At 43.9% G+C, this 22,688-nt stretch overlaps 1 protein-coding gene across 4 annotated transcripts in view; it reads right to left on the bottom strand.

Moving 5' to 3' along the window:
- The window catches only part of MYOF (myoferlin), a 152,025-nt gene that overhangs the window by 39,448 nt on the left and 89,889 nt on the right, over window positions 1-22,688 (bottom strand). For all 4 annotated transcript variants that reach the window (XM_087862901.1, XM_045810055.2, XM_087862899.1 and 1 more), the window contains 12 exons: window positions 21,592-21,716; window positions 19,318-19,424; window positions 16,806-16,998; window positions 15,478-15,633; window positions 12,181-12,312; window positions 9,871-10,034; window positions 7,516-7,630; window positions 5,727-5,832; window positions 4,420-4,565; window positions 2,634-2,807; window positions 1,652-1,757; window positions 415-492 (listed from right to left, as the gene is read on the bottom strand). In XM_087862901.1, coding sequence (XP_087719027.1) covers window positions 415-492; window positions 1,652-1,757; window positions 2,634-2,807; window positions 4,420-4,565; window positions 5,727-5,832; window positions 7,516-7,630; window positions 9,871-10,034; window positions 12,181-12,312; window positions 15,478-15,633; window positions 16,806-16,998; window positions 19,318-19,424; window positions 21,592-21,716 — 1,602 coding nt within the window. The remainder of the gene's footprint in view (window positions 1-414; window positions 493-1,651; window positions 1,758-2,633; window positions 2,808-4,419; window positions 4,566-5,726; window positions 5,833-7,515; window positions 7,631-9,870; window positions 10,035-12,180; window positions 12,313-15,477; window positions 15,634-16,805; window positions 16,999-19,317; window positions 19,425-21,591; window positions 21,717-22,688) is intronic.

The following is a 22,688-nucleotide window of genomic DNA, read 5'->3' as shown; positions in this document are numbered from 1 at the left end:
ATATACACATACACATATACACACATATATGCACACATATATGCACACACATACACGTACACATATACACACATATATATACACATATACACATACACATATACAGAGCTGTATGTATAAGCAGAGAGCAGAAACTGCTTTTCTTTTTGGTGCTTTTTATTACTTAATCAATTACTGATTATTAGTATTAAAAGGCCATGTATCTTCTGTGTATCTCCAGCACCCAGCAATAGTACTCAACATCCTCAGTGATTATTTAATGACTGAGCAGTTTACTTCACACAAATCAAACTCATCTCAACACGGAGAGCCTTTTTGTTATGAGAAATTACTAAAAGCATCCACTTGATGAAAGTAGAACCAAGCTAGCCTGCTATGTAATAACACATAAGATGGAGACTTGCGTCCCTTTACCTGAAAAACTATCCTTGTCTAGAGCCATGAGGTTTCTGGCTTGATAGATATAGCAGCGCAGATGGTAAATGTAGACCCCTAAAAAGAACAGGAGGGGGTTACTCACAAGAAACGTAGCATCATAAACTGCAAATTTTCTGGAATATTTGGAGATAATCCATGTTTCAGATAAATGGGTCATTCAAATCTACTTCCCCACAGTAAAGCACACACATAATGGTGATGACATGTGCTCCCAAAGGAGTTCTGTTTCCTATAAAATAAAACTTTAAAAATACTACAGTAAGCTCGCTGCAAGTGTATCACTCAGGAGAACATCACTCCTGTTGTAAAGCCTGCGTTTAGGCCACTCTTGTCATCACAGACCCTGATGATGAGACTTCGTTCGCAAGACATACAGAGATAGGGCTTCCTATGCTATTTCAGCCCCAAATCGAGGAAGCCGTTATCTGTTAAAAGTTCTTTTGATAGTTCAAAATCTTTACACTCCTCATCCCTATATTAATGTATATGCACTCCCAGCCCTGCCCCCACATTATTCTGAGAATCGGACTACTTGCAATCTTGTCTCTAGTGCTCTAAGATGAGGACAACAATAATACCACCTCCGAGGGTAGTTCTGAAGATTAAATGAGTTAATATATGCACAGTGCCTGGCATGCTAAGCCCTAGCTAAGCATTAGCTATTATTATTACAGAGAAAGTCTGCCTCATTCCAAAATTCCTAAAGATTATCATGGGAACCAACCTTACTTCACTTTTTTTTTTTTTAAAGATTTTATTTATTCATTTGACAGAGACAGCCAGCGAGAGAGGGAACACAAGCAGGGGGAGTGGGAGAGGAAGAAGCAGGCTCCCAGCAGAGGAGCCTGATGTGGGGCTCGATCCCAGAATGCCAGGATCACGCCCTGAGCCGAAGGCAGACGCTTAACGACTGAGCCACCCAGGCGCCCCCTTACTTCACTTTTTGAACCTCTTTTTCTGATTAAAACAATCTTTTGGGGAGCTTAATAGATAGAATGAGTACATATTGGACAAACTATGTCAAAGTCAATGATTTGACAACCCTCCACCCCAAATATGATTTTAAAAACTGTATCTGGAAAAAATCCTCTTCATCAAGTGATGGAAATAAAAGTCGCATTTGCATAAAGACATTTTAATCATAGTCAGTGACTCAGAGAGTTTTCTTGAGATAAGTCATAGCGGTGGAATGCACAAATCCTTTAAAACTTACTGCCAAAGTTACAGGAAACGATGGGAGTGTTTGCCCCAAACACGGCGGTGGCGCTGTACTTCTTGTCCGTGCTCTTCTCGTCTCCGTCCTCAGTCGTGTCTGCACCCTAAAGAGGCAGAAAGGTCCGTTACCTATGCCTAAACAAAGAGGCAAGAATTACAAAGAAATGGAATGGTGGCTTTGAAAGAGACTCTTCTCATCCAATCACTCCATGTTTAAAGATGAATAAAGTCCAACTCAGCAAGTGTCTTGCCCAAGGTCACTTAGCTGGAAAGCAACAGAGCAAGAGGTTGAAGCTAGTCTTTTGCCTCAAGTCCAGGCTTACCAAATCCTGATACTGAAAATCAAGGAAAAGCATAAAGGATAAATAAGGGGATTAAAAGGGTGGGGGGAGGATGACAATAAGCAACAGAAGAACATAGCAGGGTCAGTGTGCAGAAATATAAAAATAGGCTGCGTTTGGAAATGGTTCCCAACCACCATGTTGTTTTGGACGGACCACTGCCATTTTCTTATTCATTCCTTCCATCTTTGCGCTTTTCCCCTCCCTGCCTTCTTTATTGTGCTTCCATATGAATTGTTCTCTAATTCTGTGAGCCATCCTTCTGTTTTTCTCCCTCTCACATCTGCATGTTTAACTTTCTTGGTTTGTTGAACAGTTGTAGTTTCCAAGGTATAATCCAGAGAACCTGCGCCTGGGATGTTAACAGCAGCAAGGGTTTTAGAACAGATGTATTTGGAAAATGCTGGGTGAAACACCATTAAGCAGGTGTGTCTGCGGTACAACTTCATAGAACCTTTCCTATATTCACGGTGTATTCATGCAACAAGAGTTATTGAGCACCTAGGATGTGTAGCTTTCTCCCAAGTTATCTGCAGTCCTGCAGCACTAGAGGGGTCCCTGTGGAGTCAGTGGTGTTTCCAACACTCCTCTATGCTCCCTACACCAATATTAATTGAGCTTTGAGTACTTGTTACTTACGAGGGCACCTTCAAGTTTAAAGATGGCAGCTGCACCATGTGTTTCCGAAGGAGCCATTTTTCTTCTCCAGCGCCTACGTCGAAAGGTATCCGAACTACGCTGTTTCCAGTGAAATTTCCAGCCAATTAAAGAAGCATATTCCCAGCCATCCCGGTCTTCATATTCTTCCATGGCCTAGAAAAGAAGTACAATTTTAAATGCTAATGATAATCATCATCGTAACAACAACAGTAATATCCCTTAATTGATAAAGCAGATTATTTGGTCCATCAACAAATAGGTATTGAAACTCTACTCTGTTCCAAGCACTGTGTTACGAGCCCACGATACAACAAAGAACAAAGTCGACGGGCTGCCTGCCCTTGCAGAGCTGAGGGACTGTGGGACTATGGAGAGAGAACCAGGCAACTGACACGGAATGAGATGGTGCCAAGGTGGTGCCTATACCGTCACGAGAGGCCCCTTATTCAGACTTGGGGAGGGTTAAGGAACATGGTTTTTTTGTTTTTTGTTTTTTGTTTTTTTTTTAGGAAAATGGATTCTTTCTCAAATTGCTTTCCTTACTTCGTTAGCTCATAAGACATTGTTATTGTGATACAGTTTGGAAAACATTTTTATTTCTACCTTATATGGGAAAAAATGACACCACCCTCCCCAGGATTTAAACATCTCATCTAAGATAGTAGCTGGTATAACTAATAAGTAATAGATCAGAGTTTATTACTTCTGTAGTAACTAATAACTTATGAGGATAGGACTTTTTAACCTAAAAATGGTTTATATATAAATGCCCTCAGTTTTCAATGTTTTATGCAATTCAACAAATATGAGTGTCTCCTATGTGACGGGATTATATTAAGAGCTGAGGAAGCAGCGAAGACCAAGACAACACTGGGTCCTGGCCTTCGTGTAGCTGACACTGACTGGTGGAGAGTGTATGTAAATATCTTAAAAGTATGACTAGATTTAATAAATGCAAAATAATACCAAATAATATTTATGATCTCAGAAATAAGAGCTCTATGTGGGTTATCATCATTGTAGGATTTTTTTTTCCAACTTTGAATAAACATAATTCTAGGTCAAGCACAATCTTGTAATTGAGCCTCTAGTAGTGTTAACAGTGGCTTTGAAATATTTCCGGTAGCCAGGAGTGAGGAGGTTAGGGAACATGACCAAAGTCTCAGTGATACTTTTTGGTTAGAACTGGGCCAAGTTTCCAGCCTTCTGACTAGTGGCTCAGTATCCCCTTGGTGCTCTCATAGGGAAGGAGAGAGTCAAGTGCCTCTAGGAGCTTCTCACTCCATCAGGATACGGGTAGTTGAATAAGAAATATTCATTCATCGGCTCATTCATTCATTTAATGCCCTAATTAAAAGCATGGTATTGCGCCCGTTTTGCAGATGAGAAAGGAAATGAGGCTAAGATTTGAGTCCTTGTGTATCTCATTCACTGAACTATTGCCACTCCTTCGTTATGCTACCAGAATGATTTCTATTACTACTCGGTAGAGGTTCTCATCATTTAGCCTACTTCAGATCACCTGGGAGACCTGGTGAAACAGATTGCTGAGCCCCACCCCTGGCATTCTTAAATCAGTAGGTTTGGTGTGAGGCATTTCTAACACATTCCCAGGAAATGTGTTGTTGCTGGTTGGGGTGGGGAGTGCATTTTTGAGAGCAGGGAGGGTCTTCGGCCCCTTACTGGTGAATGATTTCTGTAGAAATAGCCAAGGGATGGAATTCTTTGGGGCCCCGGCCTAGCTCCCTCCCACGTCAGCTCCTACCCTTGCAGTGCTTGAAGTGCTTTGTGTTAAATCCTTCTTCCGTTTTCGGACCAGCCTTCGCCGTCTATGAGTGTGATACATTTTCTCTGCTGCAACCCAGGACTTGGGTTTATTATCAGGAGGAATGGTAATTCCATACTCCCAGCCTGGAACAGAGTTTGCAAATGGTTATCCCAAAGAGATGCATTTGCCAGATTGTCAGGTAAACTTCCTGGAAACATCCACTCTCTCTGCTCCCCCAACATTTTCTCCTGTACCAGTGAATGCCACTGCTCTTTCCACTTTGCTGCAATTCAGCCAAACTGAATACAGCTCTGTTCCCCTGGATGCCTCTCCAAACAACTTCCTCTGCGGCCAGGGCATTCTCTCCTTTCATCCCTCAAGTCACTCATGGTAGTTAAGTGCATCTAAGAATAAAGCAAAGTGCGAGAGGCAGCTGGGACGGGGCTGAAGGGTGTGGCCTGTGTGGTTACACAGCAGGGCTTGAATCCCAGTATCACCACATGCTGGCTATTTACTAAAAAAGTTCTTGCAGGTAAACCTTTCTATGGCCCAATTTCCCCAGCATAAAGGTATAGTTTTAAAAAAAGAATTCATCAAGATAATGCCTGCAAATCACTGGGACTGTGCTTATTAGCACATAGTTTGTGCGCAATCAGTGCTAACTATTATTATGAGGCTTGGTATGTGCAAGATCCGCAAGGAATTTGTGATCTATTTGAACCCTTTTTTTATCCATGCTTGTTCTTTCTAAGGAAAACAAAATCAGATTTTCTCCTTTGATATGTCCAAATGTTATAGTTCATTTAACTCCAGATTACTGTTCATAGAAAAGGATAAACACCATTAACGGAACTATGTCAATAATCTACATTATTGTGTGTTAATTACACTTCAGAAAAAACCCCTATTGATGAAGAGGATGCCTTTTAAGGCATTTTACAGTCCTTCTTCCTGAGCCCCAGGGTCCTGAGCGTGCTGTTCCCAGGGAGCCTATGGGGTGTGATTAGAATAGAGAACATCCACATTCCAGTTCCCTCCCAAATTCTCATCCTGGATCCCTAGCATCTCGACTTGCAGACACCTGGCCCACTGTGATCCTGTATTTTTCACTCTTGCCGCCCCCTCCACCTGTCCAAGCACTTCCTTGTCCTTCAGATTTTGCATCTGAATCGTCACAGGTAATATCCAAGACCTGATTGTCACAGCCCAACAGAAGTAGGACTCCTCCCCTCAAGGAAACTTCACTCTGGTTAGCGCGGGCCTTGCTGCAGAGACCCCACCAGGTAATAGATCTAAAATGTTACCTTTCTCATCCACTGCCCGGTTTATATCATATACCCATGCGTCATCTTCCCACTCCCAACCTGGAGGGCATGTCAGCTCGCTGGGTGATGCTGCTTTATCACCATTCTTCAGAAAGTAAAAACAAAACAAAAATGAAGAAAAGTAAGCCATAGTGTCAGATAAGATGCAAAGGTGAGAGGATGCCTCACACTTAACCATGGTACTCACAGCTGACTCAGGAATCGCGAATCTCTATCACAGCTGCTACACAAGATTAGTTTTTTAGAAAAACTTCTGTTTCCACTATTGGGGGGTATGTTGGGTCGAACCATGGGAAATTGTTGTTGTAGATCAAAAATGGTCAAATATCAGCAATTTCTTATGGTTCAACTTAATATTATGAAATGGCGTGACTCTTTATGAGGAGTTATATTGGAAAGAAGGAATAAAGCACGAAAAACACGTTTTCAAGTACAAGGTAATGTCACTGGAGGTTCTAGATGCTAATCATTTAAGACTGAGCAAGATTTAGTTTAAATATTGACTTAAGTACTGACTACATTATGAAAAAAGTTTCATAAGAACTTAAGTACTGACTACATTATGAAAAAAGTTTCATAAGAACAGAATAAAGGTCGTCTATAAACATGGAAAAATGCTCAGGCTTTATTTTTTTAAATTTATTTTTAAAAATTATTTATTTATTTATTTAATTTTCAGGTGGGGGGGGGAGGGGCAGAGGGAAAGGGAGAGTCAGAATCTTAAGCAGGCGCCATGCCCGGAACTGAGCCCAACACGGGGCTCGATCTCATGGCCCTGAGATCATGACCTAAGCCGGGCTCAGTCTCATGACCCTGAGATCATGACCTGAGCTAAAATCAAGAGTTGGACACAACTGACTGAGCCACCCAGGGGCCCCACAGCCTCACTTTAAATTAAGAGGGAAAATGGAAAGGCTATCAGGGTGCTGACAAAGCTGGTGTGGTGGGGGTAGTGAGTGTTCAGGAAAACAGCCCCCTAATACGCTGTTGCTGGAAATACAAACTTATACAACCTATTTGAAAACAGTCTGGCAATATTTATCAAAATTGCGTATGCACTGAAATCTCACCAAACCCATCCAGGGATCTCTCCTGGACATAAACTTGCAGAAGTGAATAAAAATGTATAAAAGGATGTTTACTGCTGCACTGCTTGAGAAAACCAAAGACTGGAAAAAAAATCAAAATGTCCACGAGGAGAGGGTATTTAAATAAATTATAGATGGTGCACATAATAAGACACTGTGCAGGCATTTTCAAAGAAAGCTCATAGATCTACATGTATTGATACCGAAGAGTGCCCAGGATATATCGTTACATGAAAAATACAAGTCGTTGATTCTATTTAGGTGCGGGGGGGAAAGGAAGTTATATAGGTGAATATGTACAGAAACGGGTTTTCAATGGTTATCACTGGGGGGTGGAATGTAAATCTGGGAGAAGAATTACTTTTCATTTCCTTCTATGCTGTTTGAGTATTTTAAAGACATACGCATCCCATTTGTTGTGATTTTAAAAACTAGCTAAATAATTAAATATTTACAATAAAGAAAGCTGCACGACTCAAACTTCACCATGTACCAACATCTGGTTAAACAGACCCATGTCTCTTCCGGAGAAAATAATCAGAGGTCCTTGCGTAGCTTCTGCCTAAGGTCAGCACGAGATGGAGCAGAAGAGGAGGGGAGGCCGCGCCTTGTGGCCGGTGGATGCGCAGATCCCGTCCCAAAGAGGGTTTGAGGCTGTCCGTGGGGAGCAGCCCGCTCACCGCGTCGGTGTAGGTGTCCTCGGCCGGCTTCCAGTCGCCCCCCGGGTAGCGGCCCTCGTTCTGGTACACCTCGTCCGTGAACTCCGTGTGACCCGCGTCCGCCTCAGTCAGCAAGCTGCGGGCGAGGCTCGCGTTACCGAAGGAGCGACGGCGGCCAACAAGCCCGCTCCGCCCCGTGCTCGGGACACACCCACACCGGTTCCCTCCTGACGCTAGGGCTCGGGTTCTCCACGGAACCCTTCCTGCTAACGACTTCTGGCGCTCTTTTAAAGAAGGGGCCTGCAAGAACACTGAGACCTCACTCACGGAGGGACTCCTCACGTTAGCAGGGCTGCCCCTTCTCGGTCATCAGGGTGGGGACTGGGAAAACAGCCCTGTGGGCGGCTCCTTCATGGGCCTCGTGCTCCGTATTCTTGTTTTTCGGGGCCGTTCAGCTTTTTTGCAGCGAAACGCCTGGCTAACAGTTCAAAAGAATAGGATGTTGTCCACCCTCATTCCCCGTATTTTAAAAAATGGAGTGGAGACAGTCTCCTGAGGCCAAGTGTGGAAATTTTTACTCACAGCTTGCATGGTCTACGTAACACAAACTGAAAGGAGGAGTTTAAATTTTCTGGATAATTCCTAGGTCACTGGCCAAACCAGGTCATTTAAGACTCCAGACTCCATTTAGATACTTAAGAAACCCATACTGACTCTCGGCCATGCCAATTTTCCTCTTGGATTTGGAACTATTTTGACAACCCGTAAAGGAAAGTAAAGAGGCTCCAACTTTGACTTAAGTCTTCTGCCAGGTACCCACTCAAGAGAGGTTTCTTTTTCTTTTACTGTCCTGACATCTTTTCCCTGCCGAATCTTCCCCTAGAATCAAGCACCGGAAAGAAATCAGAATAGAAGTGGCCCCAACTATTTGTACAAATTAAGCTCATCCATCACTTTCTGGGCCCCAGAGAAGGAGAGCAGAAGACCTGGCTGCCGCCTCCGGAGCCCCATCGAGCCCTGACATGCTTTGACCTTCCGCTTTTCCAAACACAATGCCTCCACCTTTCCCTGTCCTCACTAACTTTCCTTCCTTCTGTCCAATTCAAATGCCATTTCCCTTCTCCTCACCAGCAATCCCAACTCTATCCAAAGCAAGCTGTCATGGGTTAAAAGCAATCATGTGCAATCATGGGGTCTTAACAGACCAGACCAGACCCAGCACACTCATTTCCCTCCTTCCCTACTGCCTGTGATCACAGGAAACAAATGTGGACAGAGAGGAAAACTCTAGTTTGAGGCCTTGAAATCCAACTTCACAAGCTTGTTTCCTCCAAACTCAAGTATGCTGTCATGAGGTAGAGAAGACAGAGCTCTGATTCCGAGAGCTGTTGGCAACATTCAGAAACCCAAACCGCAGGGGACACATGCTTGCCTCCCCTCTACTGTTCCTTTCTTTTTAATAACAAGCTTTGGAGACACAATTCACATATCATACAAGTCACCCATTTAAAGCATACCTTCTACTGTTTCTTACAGACATTCCAGCATCATACTTGAGTGCTGGTTTTGGTGCCCAGGCTAGACTGGTACCACCTACAACCTATGTATCTTTGGACAAGTTACTTAATCTCCGTAGGTCTCCATTTCCTCACCTGTAAAGTGGAGATCATGCTATTATTTGTTGGGAGGTAATTCTCTATGAGTTCTTGTGTTTCTGCGGCGTCAAGGCTATTTATAGGAGGAATAACCTTGGAAGACAGAGATAGTGTCTCTCTTTCTCTCGCAAGCAAAGGGCCAGCATGCTTCCTACCTATTATAAAAGATTCAGGTTCCCTAAGCTCAGGTTCCTCTCCTGTTACACAACCACTTCATGTTTAAGTGTCATCTGACCATCTTCTTGTTGCCCTGTGGGAATCGGGGCTCTGAGAACTACAGCAGATGTTACTATTGGTACTGCTATTGCTGTTGGCAAGGAAGTCCTTTGTCTCTGATCCAGGAGTCCTGTGTCTCCTGCCAGCATCCATGAAGTATGGCAGGTGACCTTGTTAACTTGCAAGTAAGCTAAAAATCTCAGACCCTTCGTGATTTTTGACACTACCTACCTTGTAGGGCTATAGGCCAGACTCAGTAAAGTGATTAGCACACTGGTACTACATTCACACATAATAAGTTCTTAACAAATGTTAGTACCAGCTGTTTTTATATTTCCTTATTTTATTATGGGGCACCAATGACATATTTTAAGTTTCTATGGACTTATGCTCAGTGGGTGTTACATAAATATTACCAAGAATGATGATGGAGAAGATTCATTTAGCAATTTCTAGGAAAAGGCTTCATTGTCATCCTTTTTTCTCAGAAAATGGAAAAACTTACCTTCTTTCAGGATCAACTATCCAGTCTCCTTCCCATTCCCAGCCTTTTGGAGGCAAAAAGAATTCCCTCTTGAGTTTTATTTTTCCTGTGACATCAGAAAATTTATGACGACCCACTAATCCGGAAGTGCCCCATTTTCCAAACATAAGAGCTTGATTTTCATACTGTTAAAAACAAATTAGAGAAACACCATCAGAGAGAAGGGAAAAAAGCCCACCCATAAATTTTTAAGCCCATTTAAGCTAAACCATGGTAGAAAGTGAAAAAACTTTATACCTAGAAGGTACATACCTACCTTGGGCTGCTACTCATTATGCAACTGGGGGTAAATCACTCATCTTTCTAGACTCAGTGTTCCTATTTGTTCATTGGGGATAATAGCACCAGTTCTCATAGAATTGTTCAAATGTGCAGTTGAAAGTGCTTTATAAATAGTGGTTCCATTATTATATTGAATGTCTCCATTATTATATTGAATGTCTCCAAATGGTTTTCTGGACCTAATTTTTAAATACCCATAAAGTCCTCAATTTATGAATGTGCGGGCTTCTAAGAGTTTATTTATAAACAGTCTATTGCCTAGAACTTGGGGCATGTTTCCCCACAGAATCAACATTATAATTGATGGTACATTTCCCAGGCAGTCTACAAAGAACCTGTCTAACATATGAAGGTCCTTTAAGGCCCCAAACTTTATGGGGTCTAAAAGCTCTGTGCCTTCATCCCCTCTGGAATGTAGTGGGGATGAAGACCAAGACCTTTCTAGAAGCAGGTTTAGTGGCAAAGACAGAGTCTTGTTTACAGGGCATGTCTGTCTAAGTTCAAAGCTGTAAATCTGCAATGGTCTGCTCTTCACTCTGTCAACCATCAAAACGGTTGAGATTTGCCAGTGGTGAGTGTCCCTGTTTGGGTGCGAGCTGAAACTTCCATTTTTCTGCTGATAAGCCCATTGAAAAGATGATTTGCAAGTGACAGGGGAGTTTGAGATTGAAGAAGGAAGAAGTCTGAGTAGAGGTTTGATGGGGAAATTGGGTTTAAGCAGACACACCAGTACCTGTCTCAGATATGGGTTCTGAGCCTTGAAAGAAGATAAGCTCAAGGAAGCAGCTAAAGAAGAGCTATTGTCACAAGGGGCTGTGAGACTTGGGAGCATGTGCATGGCTCCTTTGGTTTCTAAGTGACAAGGACACAGAGTGGAGGAGCAGGGTGTTCCCACCACTTCTGTCTGGAAGCCAGGATGGCTATAGTAAAATCTAGTCAAGAAGTTTGGCAAGACCGTTAGCACAGGTGAAGTACCTCAGCGACCTCCAGAAATGTAGTAGGGGCTGGGAGTGCTGGTGGATTCTGCAGAGAACTGAGGTCTACTGTTAGCACAGGAAGGCAAGAACCAGTGAAATGTCCATTATTGTTATTAATGTGCCCCTACTGGTGCCCACAGGTTGTGCTAATCTAAAGAAACTAGAGTCATGCAACTAAAATGCATGGATCGTCTCTTTAACATGAATTGGAACTAGAGTCTGAGCTATGCAGGGAAGGATCTAGAAATGGGAAAGGATGAAAGGGAGCCCTGGACTGGCTGATCCTTGTTCAGTACTAGCTTCTTCCAGCTTAGCTCTAGCCTCAGAGCTGGAGGGCAGGCTGATGCCCAGAAACCCTCCACGAATGCTGGAGCGAGTGTCTCCTACCTGTGCCCCGAGGCCCCCACTCCACATTGCCAGCTGACCGCACATCAATACCTGTCATCCAGGGCCCTCCCTGTGGCCTCCAGCACACCAATGGCACTTCCAAGCCTGCGCCGTAAGCGCTTCTTGTGTCTCCCACGTATTTCATTGTTTCTCAAAGTGGTCCACTGAGGCCCCACGTCCACCCACACAGGAATCATTGCTGGTGCTAATCCCTCACTCAGTGACACAATCAGAATCACCGGGGTGGCCCTGGCGGTCGGCATCTTCAACAGGATACGCAGTTTTATAATCACTTAGGGAGGCTTTCCCTAGGTGAGGAATGCGTCTTCTGCTGTCCAAAGACCCCCGCTTCCAAGCACAGCTCTCCAGGTCTGCACCTCCCCAGCGCCCTCATTACTGGGTTGTCTATGTGTGAATCACACCCGAGGGTCCCAGCATGGACAACAAAACCTCCTGCCAATCTTTCCCCAGCCCCCCAGGTGAAGGTTCCTCGGATGGGGTTTTAGGCAGTGCTGACGGCTGTGGCTGATGGCTGGGTGCTGAGGGATGAATGTTTTCTCCAAGGATGACAAGTAAGAGGAACCCCCCCACCAAGAGGACTAGATAGTGATGTCACTGAATGTACCATTTCGGCGAAGACGGTGAACGTTCCTTCCGCGAAGCTATTGAACTTCTTCTCGACAGCACTCAAGCCCAGCCAGATGTTCACTCGCAGCTCCGCGGGCACCTTCGGTCCGTGGGCTTTCTCCTGCGGATACTGTGAGAGGCACAATAACAACGTGATGCGGGGGCAGCACAGGCTGGCACGTTACGTTCAAGCGCAGAGCGGACTGAACGTCTGATCGCGGCTCTCCCCAGTCTAATTTCACGTTTGCGTAGCTAAACTATTTCCAAACGACCCTACAGCAGAGATTATAACAACAACGAAAGCGGTGGTTCTCAAAATGTGAGCCACAGAGCCCTTGTGCCCTTGAGACGTTACCAGGAGGTTCATGGAGTTAAACTATTTTCCTAATAAAACCAAGACGTTCCTGGTCTTTTTCACGGTGTGGACGGTGCAAAAGCACGTGGCTGAGACTCGGGGCGCTGCAGCGGGGATCAGGCCAGGAAGGCCAGCCCGAGCCCGTGCTCATGAGAAGGAAACAAATACTAGTCTTGCTTATCAATTCCCTCAATAAAACAGTAAAAATTACTAATCTTATCAAATCATGATCCTTGAGTACATTTTTTTAAACTTTTTTTTTTTTTTAAAGATTTTATTTATTTATTTGACAGAGATAGAGACAGCCAGCGAGAGAGGGAACACAAGCAGGAGGAGTGGGAAAGGAAGAAGCAGGCTCATAGCGGAGGAGCCTGATGTGGGGCTCGATCCCACAACGCCGGGACCACGCCCCGAGCCGAAGGCAGACGCTTAACCGCTGTGCCACCCAGGCGCCCCCCCCCTTTTTTTTTTTTTTAAAGTAGTCTCCACTCATGACTCCGCGATCAGGAGTCACGTGCTCTAGACTGAGCTGGCCGGGCGCCCCTGTGACATTTTTTAATATTTTGTTAACGAAATGGAAAGAAAAAGCTCTTGTGCAATTGCTTGAAATGTGAACTGAATTAGCCTTTTTTTAAAAATGGAAATCTTTTTTACTTGAAACAGCAACTGACAGACAAATATGGTTACTCAGGCTTGAGTATGGGGCAGATGTTTCCTTGAACATAAAGTAAGCCTGTCACTTCAAGGACAATAATGGACTGTATTCTGTTGCCAATGATAAAATTCAGGCTTTCAAGTAAAAATAAGAATTCTGGAAAACTTGTATCTGTCATGGTAAGTTTGATAGCATCCTGATACATAAAGACTTTTCTGATGAGTGATATTAATTAATGTGATTTTCTTTCAATGTTGTAAGATGAAGTGTGTCAACGTTAGGAAGATCTGCATAACTCAATGAACTGATGTTTTCTAAATGATCAATGCTAAATGTTGCAAAATCATGCATGGATAATAGAACCATTCAAAGTACAAAATAAACCAGTGGATTTCAATGCAGCCGAGAATGAAAAGTTCACGCATACAGTTCCAAATTCCATGCTGCAAATCACCTTTTAGAAGCTACTACTTGAGTCTGGTGTTATACCAAAAACGTGTATCCACAATTATCTGAAAAGGATATTAAAATACTTTTCCCTTTTCCAATTACATATCTATGTGAGGCCTGATTCCCTTCATATACTTTTTTTTTCTTTTTAGAAATTTTAAAAAAGATTTTATACAGAGAGACAAAGAGAGCAGAGGCAGGGAGAGCAGCAGGCAGAGGTAGAGGGAGGCACAGGGAGAAGCAGACTCCCCGCTGAGCAATGCTGGGGTGGGGGGCTCCATCCCAGGACCCCGGGATCATGACCCGAGCTGAAAGCAGATGCTTAACCAACTGAGCCACCCAGGCGCCCCTCTCTTCATAGACTTCAACCAACTTATTTTATCAGATTAAATGTAGAAGCAGATATGAGAATCCAGTTATATTTCTGTGAAGCCAGGCATTAAAGAGGTTTGCAAAAATGGAAAACACTCTTCTAATTTTGTAAAGAGAATACAGTTATATTTTATTAAAAATACGTAATTTATGTTAACATGTAATGGGTTTAATTATTGTTATTTTAAAACATAAATATTTTTAAAATTTCTCATTTTAATTTCTATTACAGTAAATATTGATAGTTATGACCCACATAAACAAAAGCTCTCTGGGGTCTTCAATAATTTTTTTTGAGTGTAAAGGGGTCCCAAGACCAGCAAAAAACCCCAGTGAATTAAATGTCTCCCTAAACTGGATGAGTGTTAACAAAATCAATAACTACATACAACATTGTCTTGAAAGCATTTTGCCGTTTATCCACTGGGTTCTAAAACCTAATACTGAAAACACCATGCTGCCTCCTGTCCCACCTACTGCAAAATTTTATTTATTAGTCAGTTTGCTTCCACCGACTGCTGACAGACACAATTATAATTGTGGTTCTATCCTAAGTAAAATTTGTTCCTCCAAGAGATACTTGAAGGAAGTTAATCACTCTGGTTCTATTTTAACTCTCCCGATTAAAGAACAATGAGTACATTTATTAAAAGTTAGTAGATATCTCCTTGTTTTAAAAGAACACTCTACCCTGACTGCTTTTTCTCTTCTTGATTTTTATTTCTTCCCCCAAATCCGAAGAACTGGGCTGGGGTTGGCCAGGGACAGGAATGTCAAACCAGGCAGCTCTGGGACTATTTTGATTTCTTGGTTTTCAGCCCCAGGCCCTCCCCTGGTTCTCCATAAGCACACACAGAGCAGTTTCTAATGCGGGGTCCTGGGATGGGCTTAAGGGGGTCTAGGTAGCTCCTGAACCACGTGTTAAATGTTGGATGCACGTGAGATGTGCGCTCTTCTAGAAGAGAGGGCCGGTAGCTTTCATCAGGTTCTTAGAGGAGCCTGTGACTCTAAAAATGTTCAGAACCACTACCCTAAAGCAGCAAATTCTCAGAAGTTTTCACTCCGAGGATCCATTTGGTCAGGGCATAGATTGCATGGACTAGCTATATTACTTTCGCTTTTTGTTCCTACTTCCTGCACACTCACTAGAAGGGAAGGGGAGGAAGCACTGCTTAGCATGAGACATTAGAAATAACAGGAAAATTCATGCCAGAAAGCACAGCATTCACAATGTCACGTTAATGTTAGTGTTACAGAGATCTCTACAGAAGTGTCCTGGACTGAATGCCAACAGACGCCAGACCACTCTCTAGGAATTACCGCCCTAGGGGAAGGTGCCAGGAAATGGGTCGGAACTATCACGATCTCCCTAGTCATACAACGATCAGCAAAGAAAGCAGCCCCTTCTCGGGACTGCGGGCTTTGCATTAAGTAGCTCGCGTTACACAGGGATGAAGCTGTACCTTCAGCAGGATGGTCTGGGTTTTCCCGCAGTACTTCCCAGACGCACTCTCCCCGCTGGTGGAGTATAAAACCTGATGTGCAGGAATGCGAGCATAGGCCAGTCTCTTCTCTCCCCGGATCATCCAGATGATAATGTCGGGCATACTGTTCTGTGGCTGCAAAAGGAAGCAAAGCTGGAGTGAGTCTGCATACAGAGGGACCGGACACGCTGCAGGCTGGCTCCTCGGGGCTCCCCTTAGCAAAGAAACTCTGTGGTTAGGGATCCACCTGAATTCTGAGTCACCCATCTTCTGGGGGACCACACTGAGCCTGCAGGCTGGGAGGCCCACTGCGGCAGGCCAGAAGGAAGAGGGTGCAGCAGAGGGGGTGCTCCACCTGCCCAAAGACTGACCTACACAGCTCTGAGAGGTATTATAGGAAATACCCCTCTCCTCTCACCCATCATTTGAAGAAAGCCCTCAACAGCGGTCTGGGGTTACGGGTTTCACACATGGCACAGGACACGGACAAAGCATCTGCAGCTCACAATCCAGGGTTCGCCACACCTGAGATGTTCATCTAGTTTTTTAAAAACCTTTTTCTGACTGTAACGGTGATATAAGTTCACCACAGGAAACTTTGGAAGTCCCAAAGCACAGAAAGCAGAAAACAAAAATTACTTCTAATCCCATGTTTTTGCAAATGTACTTCTATCCACAGATAAACTGCGATCCCCTTCTACCTGAACGGGAGGGGTCCCCCACTCTCTCGGTTTTCCGGTTCCCAGAGGTTAATAGCCGCCAACATGCATCCAGCACCACAGCGTGCCCCGCACTGTGCTAAGCCCTCTATATTCATCTTCTTCTTGAATCTTCACATGCAGGGCTGTGAAGTGAGTACTACAATGATCTCCATTTCGCATCTGGGGAAACTGGAGCTTAGAGAGGCTGCCCAAGTTTACCCATGGCAGGCCCAGGATTCACAAGCAGGTCCTCCCAATCCCAGGCAAAGGTGGCACTTCACCCTCTAAGCCACACAGATTTGCCACTTTATCCCTCTACCTGAGGCATTCTCTGACTGTATCATGACAATGATAATGATTTCTCTACTTCGAAGACCTTTCCAGGTCCATCAACTCAAAATTCTTCTCCTGTCCTCACTTCAGTAATGCTCAGGCCATTACACATTAGCATCCAGCCCAGTCACTCCTTGGTTTCACCACCTGTCATCTCTGCTCCATATCCAAGATAACGTGCTGGATTCTCCAACCACCTTCTCTAGCCGTGGAGCCATTCCACAGAACCCCTCTTCCATGTCAAGTGACCTTTGAGTACTTTGAAAGTCCTACCTCTTCAGTCAGTTGCAGGAATTTCTCAAGCCAGTCCTCAATCTCCGCCAGTGTAGACTTCACCTCTGTGGCCTCAGACCTCATCCTCACAGCTGCCTCGTGGATCTGGGAGAGAGATCGGGACCGCAACTTTTGGATCTGAGTGTCAAGAACTGTGACGTTAGCTTTTCCTTCCATGAGAGGCAACGTGTACCTAAAGAAAGAGAAGCAACAGATAGCCTGCAGAATAGCTTTTTGGGCTTCAGAGCTGTCCGATTCACCGATGCCTGACTTCCATCTTGCAAGCCGCACCAGTTCCCCACCTCCATCAGCATGAGCATGTTTCAGCTGAAGTTGAGTGTATGCGGCACCGGCAGAAGGCACCTGCCTGGCAGACTCTCCTTGACTCTCACGAGGAATGTGGTCGGGTGGGGGGATGAAAATTCTAAAGCAATTTCTTGGGTTTGACTCCAGGCCCGTGGAGTCACGGGAGAGAAGATGGAAACAGCTGCAGCGTTTGGGAGGAACAGGCCTTCCTTTCTTTTGCGTCTTACAACCAGCGTACAGACCCGCAAGACGAAGGAGGGGAAGGCAGACGACAGAGCATTCAGCAGCAGGGTTCTTAAGGACCATGCACCCCTAGGCAGTCCGTGGAGGGGGCGGGCGGGGGCTCAGGAGGTCTGCAAACCCCTGGAACTTATTTAAAAAGTCTGTGCCTGTGTTGGCAGGCAGTGTGGCGTATGATAAAGGCCGCATGCTTTGGAGCCGACCATCTGGGTACAGATCCTGGCTCCACCATTTACTAGTTCTGTGATCTTGAGAAGTTAATCTCTTGTCTTCCTATCTTCAAATGTGGGAAAACAGCATGTGTCTTTTAGGGTTGCTGGAGAAATAAATAAATTCACACACGGAGAGCACTTAGAACAATGCTGACTGCAGAGTGGCTATCATCTTCAAGCTTCGTCTTCCTCACTCTCATAGTCTCATTAGACATTCAAAGGGGCCCATTAGTTCCCAAAAGGCTAAGAACCACTTGTGGAGGCAAAGCTCCCATTAAAATGAGAAGTCTAGAAGAGCTGAGCTGGGGCCAGAATTCACCTTCTTCTGCAGAGTCTTCCTCTCACCACGGCAGCTGGTGGGGCCACCGGGTGAGCGTGTCACCAATTCCAGGAAGTTCTACTCACATTGTTTCTACCTAGAAATTCCATTGATTCGAATGTCCCCTAGCTTCTTAAATGAAGGAAATCCTAGCGTGACTTCTTATAAACACAAATTTCCTGTTAAATCAAGTTAAAAAGATTCCATTTGATTCTTCAAAAACAGTTCACATCTACTTGGTTCAAAAACTGTGTATATAAATAGTTCTGTGTTTTGCTCAGCAAACCCTAAAATTCACAGAATTTTCTACACGAAAGTATTACCAAGTGTTTCTATTTGGTTGCATTAGTAATTAAGGCAGTGCACTGGAAAGTTAAGTCCCTGGAATGAGTCCTTGAGGCAAAAATGCATACGGAAGCTGCTGGCTCCAAAGTCACACATGAGACCTTCAGTAAAGACTTGTCTATGTGAGGCATATAGCAGGGAAAGTTGTGTGGATAAACCCAACTCTGGGCATCAGATGTGTCATTTCACCTCCTTGGGCCTCTGTTTCCTCACCCGTAAAATAAGGAGACTGGGAGAGATGACCTCTTAAGCCCCAGATTTAAAACCTCTGAATTGAAACTAGAGCCTAGCCTTGATCTGATCTCAGCTGCGTTTCAATGACCCAGCGAAACCACTAGAAGGCACAAGACGACAGGGAGACCGAGGACATTAGCCCTGGGCGGAGGGGCGGGGGGGGGGGGGGGCAGGCGGGGTAGGGACCATCCCTGGTTTTCGCTGCTTATGAGAAGTTTTCAATATGCTTTTCTTTTGTAACTTCCCTGTCCACTGCACTATTAGTCAATATTTAAAATGAGTTTGGAATGAATCACTTCCCCCTTTGATTTCCAAATGCCCAGATCTGAGCTGTTTCCCCAAGTCAGTTATAAAAGGTTCTTTGGCTCAAGTCAAATCTACTGGCTTTGTGAAGGGAAACTTAGCCAGAGTTCAATAGGCATTCAGTAAAAAAGACAAGTAAAAAGCCTGTTTCTAAAATTGTGTTTGTGAATTAGGAATGTTATTCTGAATGGCAAAGTCAATGCTCCACCCTAAGCCCCATATTCTGTGGGAGACAGGAGTCCTCTTTCTCCTGGCAGTGGGCACCCAAGGATTGGCGGGAGGGATCAGGCCTGGGCCTGCTGGGATATGTTTCCTGCAGGGGCCTCAGCCTCTCGAGGCTGCTTTAGAATTGGCATGGAATCCGAAAGTGGTGCTTTTCCTGGTGGTGATTCAGAGACTCCTCCCAGTGACTAGGGCCTTTTGAGAATCTTGACTAACTCAAATTCATTTTTCAGGCAAACACTGGAAACAATTCTGGTGACTCTTTTAGTCTTACAGTTTTAGGGAGAAGAGCAAGACCGGGAATTCTGAGATAGGAACAAGATCACCGTACCTTGTATCTTCTATGACTTCATCGATCAACTTCAACCATATTTCGGCCAGCTGGCTTGCAGGAACTTTACCTTGCATCCCTGATTTCAGAGCCTCTAGGTTCAATTGCTGGAGAGTTTGGAAAGAGAAAATAATTGGTCATTGTGCATCATGCCCTTAAACTCAGTAAAGGTTTAATGTTTATCTTTAAGAAAAAAATGCACAAAAGGCTTAACCGAAAAACCAGAGCATTTAATTTTTTTACATTTAAAAAATGCTCACCATAGCTTAACACTATTTACTTGCCTTCAAAATGCAATCAATGCTGACATGTACAAGTTATAGGACAATGTTTCCTCTACCTTCGACCTTCGAAACCACGTAGGTATTTTATGTATTCAGAAAGGAAATAAAATAAAACCAACAAAGATGGGTGAGGGAACCCCAACATGGAATACAAAACAGAAACAAATGACCTATATTACAGATGAATAACATAAGTACACCAAACTAACCCAAATAACTTTTGAACATAATATTTGAATGATACTCTCTCAGTTTAAAGAAAAGAACCATGAACGTATCAAACTCTAAATTTGTTTGTTTTTCACAGTGGTTTCTCTATGGATTTTAGGGTTTAACAAATGACCAAATGAGGTTTCTCACTGTTGGAGAAAGGAGTTATAACTGTAGAAACTGGGAAAGCTAGAATAAACCTCTGATATTAGAACGGAATTGGAATTATCCTTATAAATTCATTGCTTTTCACATATTGAGAGATCTAGAAATACACTGACTTGTGAATGGTGTGTGGGTGCGCGCTTGTGTTTAAGCCTGTCCACTGAGAAGGCCTCGAGGCAATGACATCTACACAGCAGTCAGCATTCTGATGCCCAGATGTCGGTTTATACACGCTATTCTAAAAGGAAATAGAATTCTCGGGAAAATGGCGATGTGGGCTGGGGCAGGTGAGTGCAAGATGAGCCCGGAACATACTGTTGTGTCACTTCGAGCATCTGCTGACAGACGGATGGAGAGAGGGTCCTCCGTGATTACCAAAAGTCCTGATCACGGGAAGCCGCCATCCCATCCAGCTTAGCATGGAATAGGGACAGCCTGGTCAATGTTGATGAATGAGGCTGAAGAACACCCAGAATAGAGAGGTGACCAATTTCTTACTAATCCCCTCAAGACGGAGGACTGGAAGTTAATACCACAACTAGACTGCATATCAGTTGCAGCTTTATTACGTGAACAATTACGCTTATGTTAACTTAAACCTACAATTCTTCTTCAATATTGTCTTTATAAATAAAACAGTATTTTTAGATTTTGCTATGGACTCTTCGATCAGGTATATTTCAGGACCCCCACATATATTGGTCCTGCCCTGACAGAGGTTAGATCTTAGAAAAACTTAATACTCATTTAATTTGGAAATCAAAACTCTAATAACAGATGGCTTTTATCAGCACCTGATAGACGTAATTTAATATCTTCGACTTACTTAGAAATCTCCCAACCATACGTCCCTTCTCCTCCTCAACGTCAACTAGATGGAAAATTACAGATACCACATCTATGCAGTTTCTACCAGAGGGTACCCCCAAACCTCCAAACAAGGTCCTCTAGTTTACAAAAAGAGTATCAAATGTCAGGCTCTGGTTCCTCTGAGCCCACCTCTTCCCACAGTGGAGATTTTTACTCCTTTAGCAGTAAGGTTTTAAGGACTGCATGTTTCTATTGGAGTGAGCCATTCTCCACGCCACACCTCATTGTGGCAGAAACTGTGGGTTGTCCTCCTACTTCGATATCCACCACCCCCTTCCTCAGTAAGAGGGCTTTCATCCGGCCATCTGCCAACCCAAGCATAAGACTGCATTTCCCAATTCCCTTATAGTAAGACGTGGCTGTGTGACTGTTCCGGCCAATGGCGAATGAGTAGAAGTCAAGTGTGTGACTTCTAGGTCTTTCCCTTCAAGGGAAAGGCCTGTGTCATCTACTTCCCCACTCCCCTTCCCTCAGGCTGGAGGGCAGGTATAGCAGTGAGCCGCCTCAACCATGCGCACAATGACAACTCCTTAGTGGTGGCAGAGCAACAAGGGGGAAGGAGTCTGGGTCCCCAGTACCAAAGACCCTCCATACCAGCCTTGGAACACCTACCTCAACTGTGTTACTAAAGAGCTTTTATCTTGCTTATCACTATATCTGAGGTCTTGTGTTAGAGGGGTTTAGCCTAAAACTAACACATAATTTACTGTTTGGTGGAAAGGAAATGTAGAAAAGATAAACTTACCAGCCGTTCTGCCATGGCTAGGAGAATGTTCACCGCATCCAGACGATGACTAATGTCCTCCCAGTATGAAGTCAGGGTAACAACTGGCTTTGTGTGGGCCCAAGGCAAGTAATAATAGTAGTTCCCTGGTGTAGAACATTGAGAGTCAGTGAACACTGGACCTTTAAACAGCACGATTATTAAGAGATGTGCAAACTGGAATACTGACTGATCTGTACAAGGAATGGTTTGGGATAATCTGGTTTTTAAGTTTTATCTGAAGGAACTGAGGGATAGTTGTTTAGAAAATCTCTCTAAAATACCCTAATAACTTGAATACAACAATTTCAGGATCTTGTAATATTCAGGATCATGTGTCTGAACATCACTGATGATTACGTAACATGGCCGCAGAAAATACACAGCATAAGAGGTTAGATTGTATGTGTCTGCACCTGCTATTCTAAATAAATATTTTTGTTGGAATTGGGGCAAAAAAAAAAAAAAAGAATTTTCTGTTTTCTAAAGCCTTAGCTGGATACATGGGGTTTGGTATTACTTAGAGCCTTACGATAGTTAAGAATCATCAGCCAACATTTTCTAGCACATTTTATATTTTAACACTGCGTGTACAGAATTTAGGTAAAAACTATGGCAATACTGTTGGAACATTCAGTTGGAATTTCTCTCTTCTTTCTGTATACTCTCAAACCATTTGTTGATACCTTCACTAGAGCATTCTCATACTCAGCTTTCTATTATGACTTATTTTATACACTAGTTTCCCATCCACCTTTGTTCAAATACAGCTATTCAATCCTCACAGCAACTTTGGAGAAGAGGCTGAAACTGAAGGTTACAATTAAGTGATGTGGCTACATAGTGCTGGTGAGTCATAGAATAAAGACCAGAAGATAGATTTTCCAGGGCTTGAGCCAGAGTCCTGCCCACATCAACTACTCAATCTAAAAGTAGTTTGGGGCTTGTTTGGGTGGCGTTGGGCAGAGCAGGAGCTGATCTGGGGAAGCTCAGAGTTCAGCAAGTTGCCATCTTATGATTTTACAAGGCAGAGCCAGTGTGAAAGTTGGACATGGGAGGGGGAGCTAAGGTTCAGACCC

The sequence above is a fragment of the Ursus americanus genome, chromosome 6 (genome assembly GCF_024610735.1).
Source record: "Ursus americanus isolate L20-20 chromosome 6, mUrsAme1.1.p, whole genome shotgun sequence".
Classification (NCBI taxonomy): Eukaryota; Metazoa; Chordata; class Mammalia; order Carnivora; family Ursidae; genus Ursus; species Ursus americanus.
Note: the sequence above shows the minus strand (reverse complement) of the source record. Positions and strands in the feature narration are given on the sequence as shown.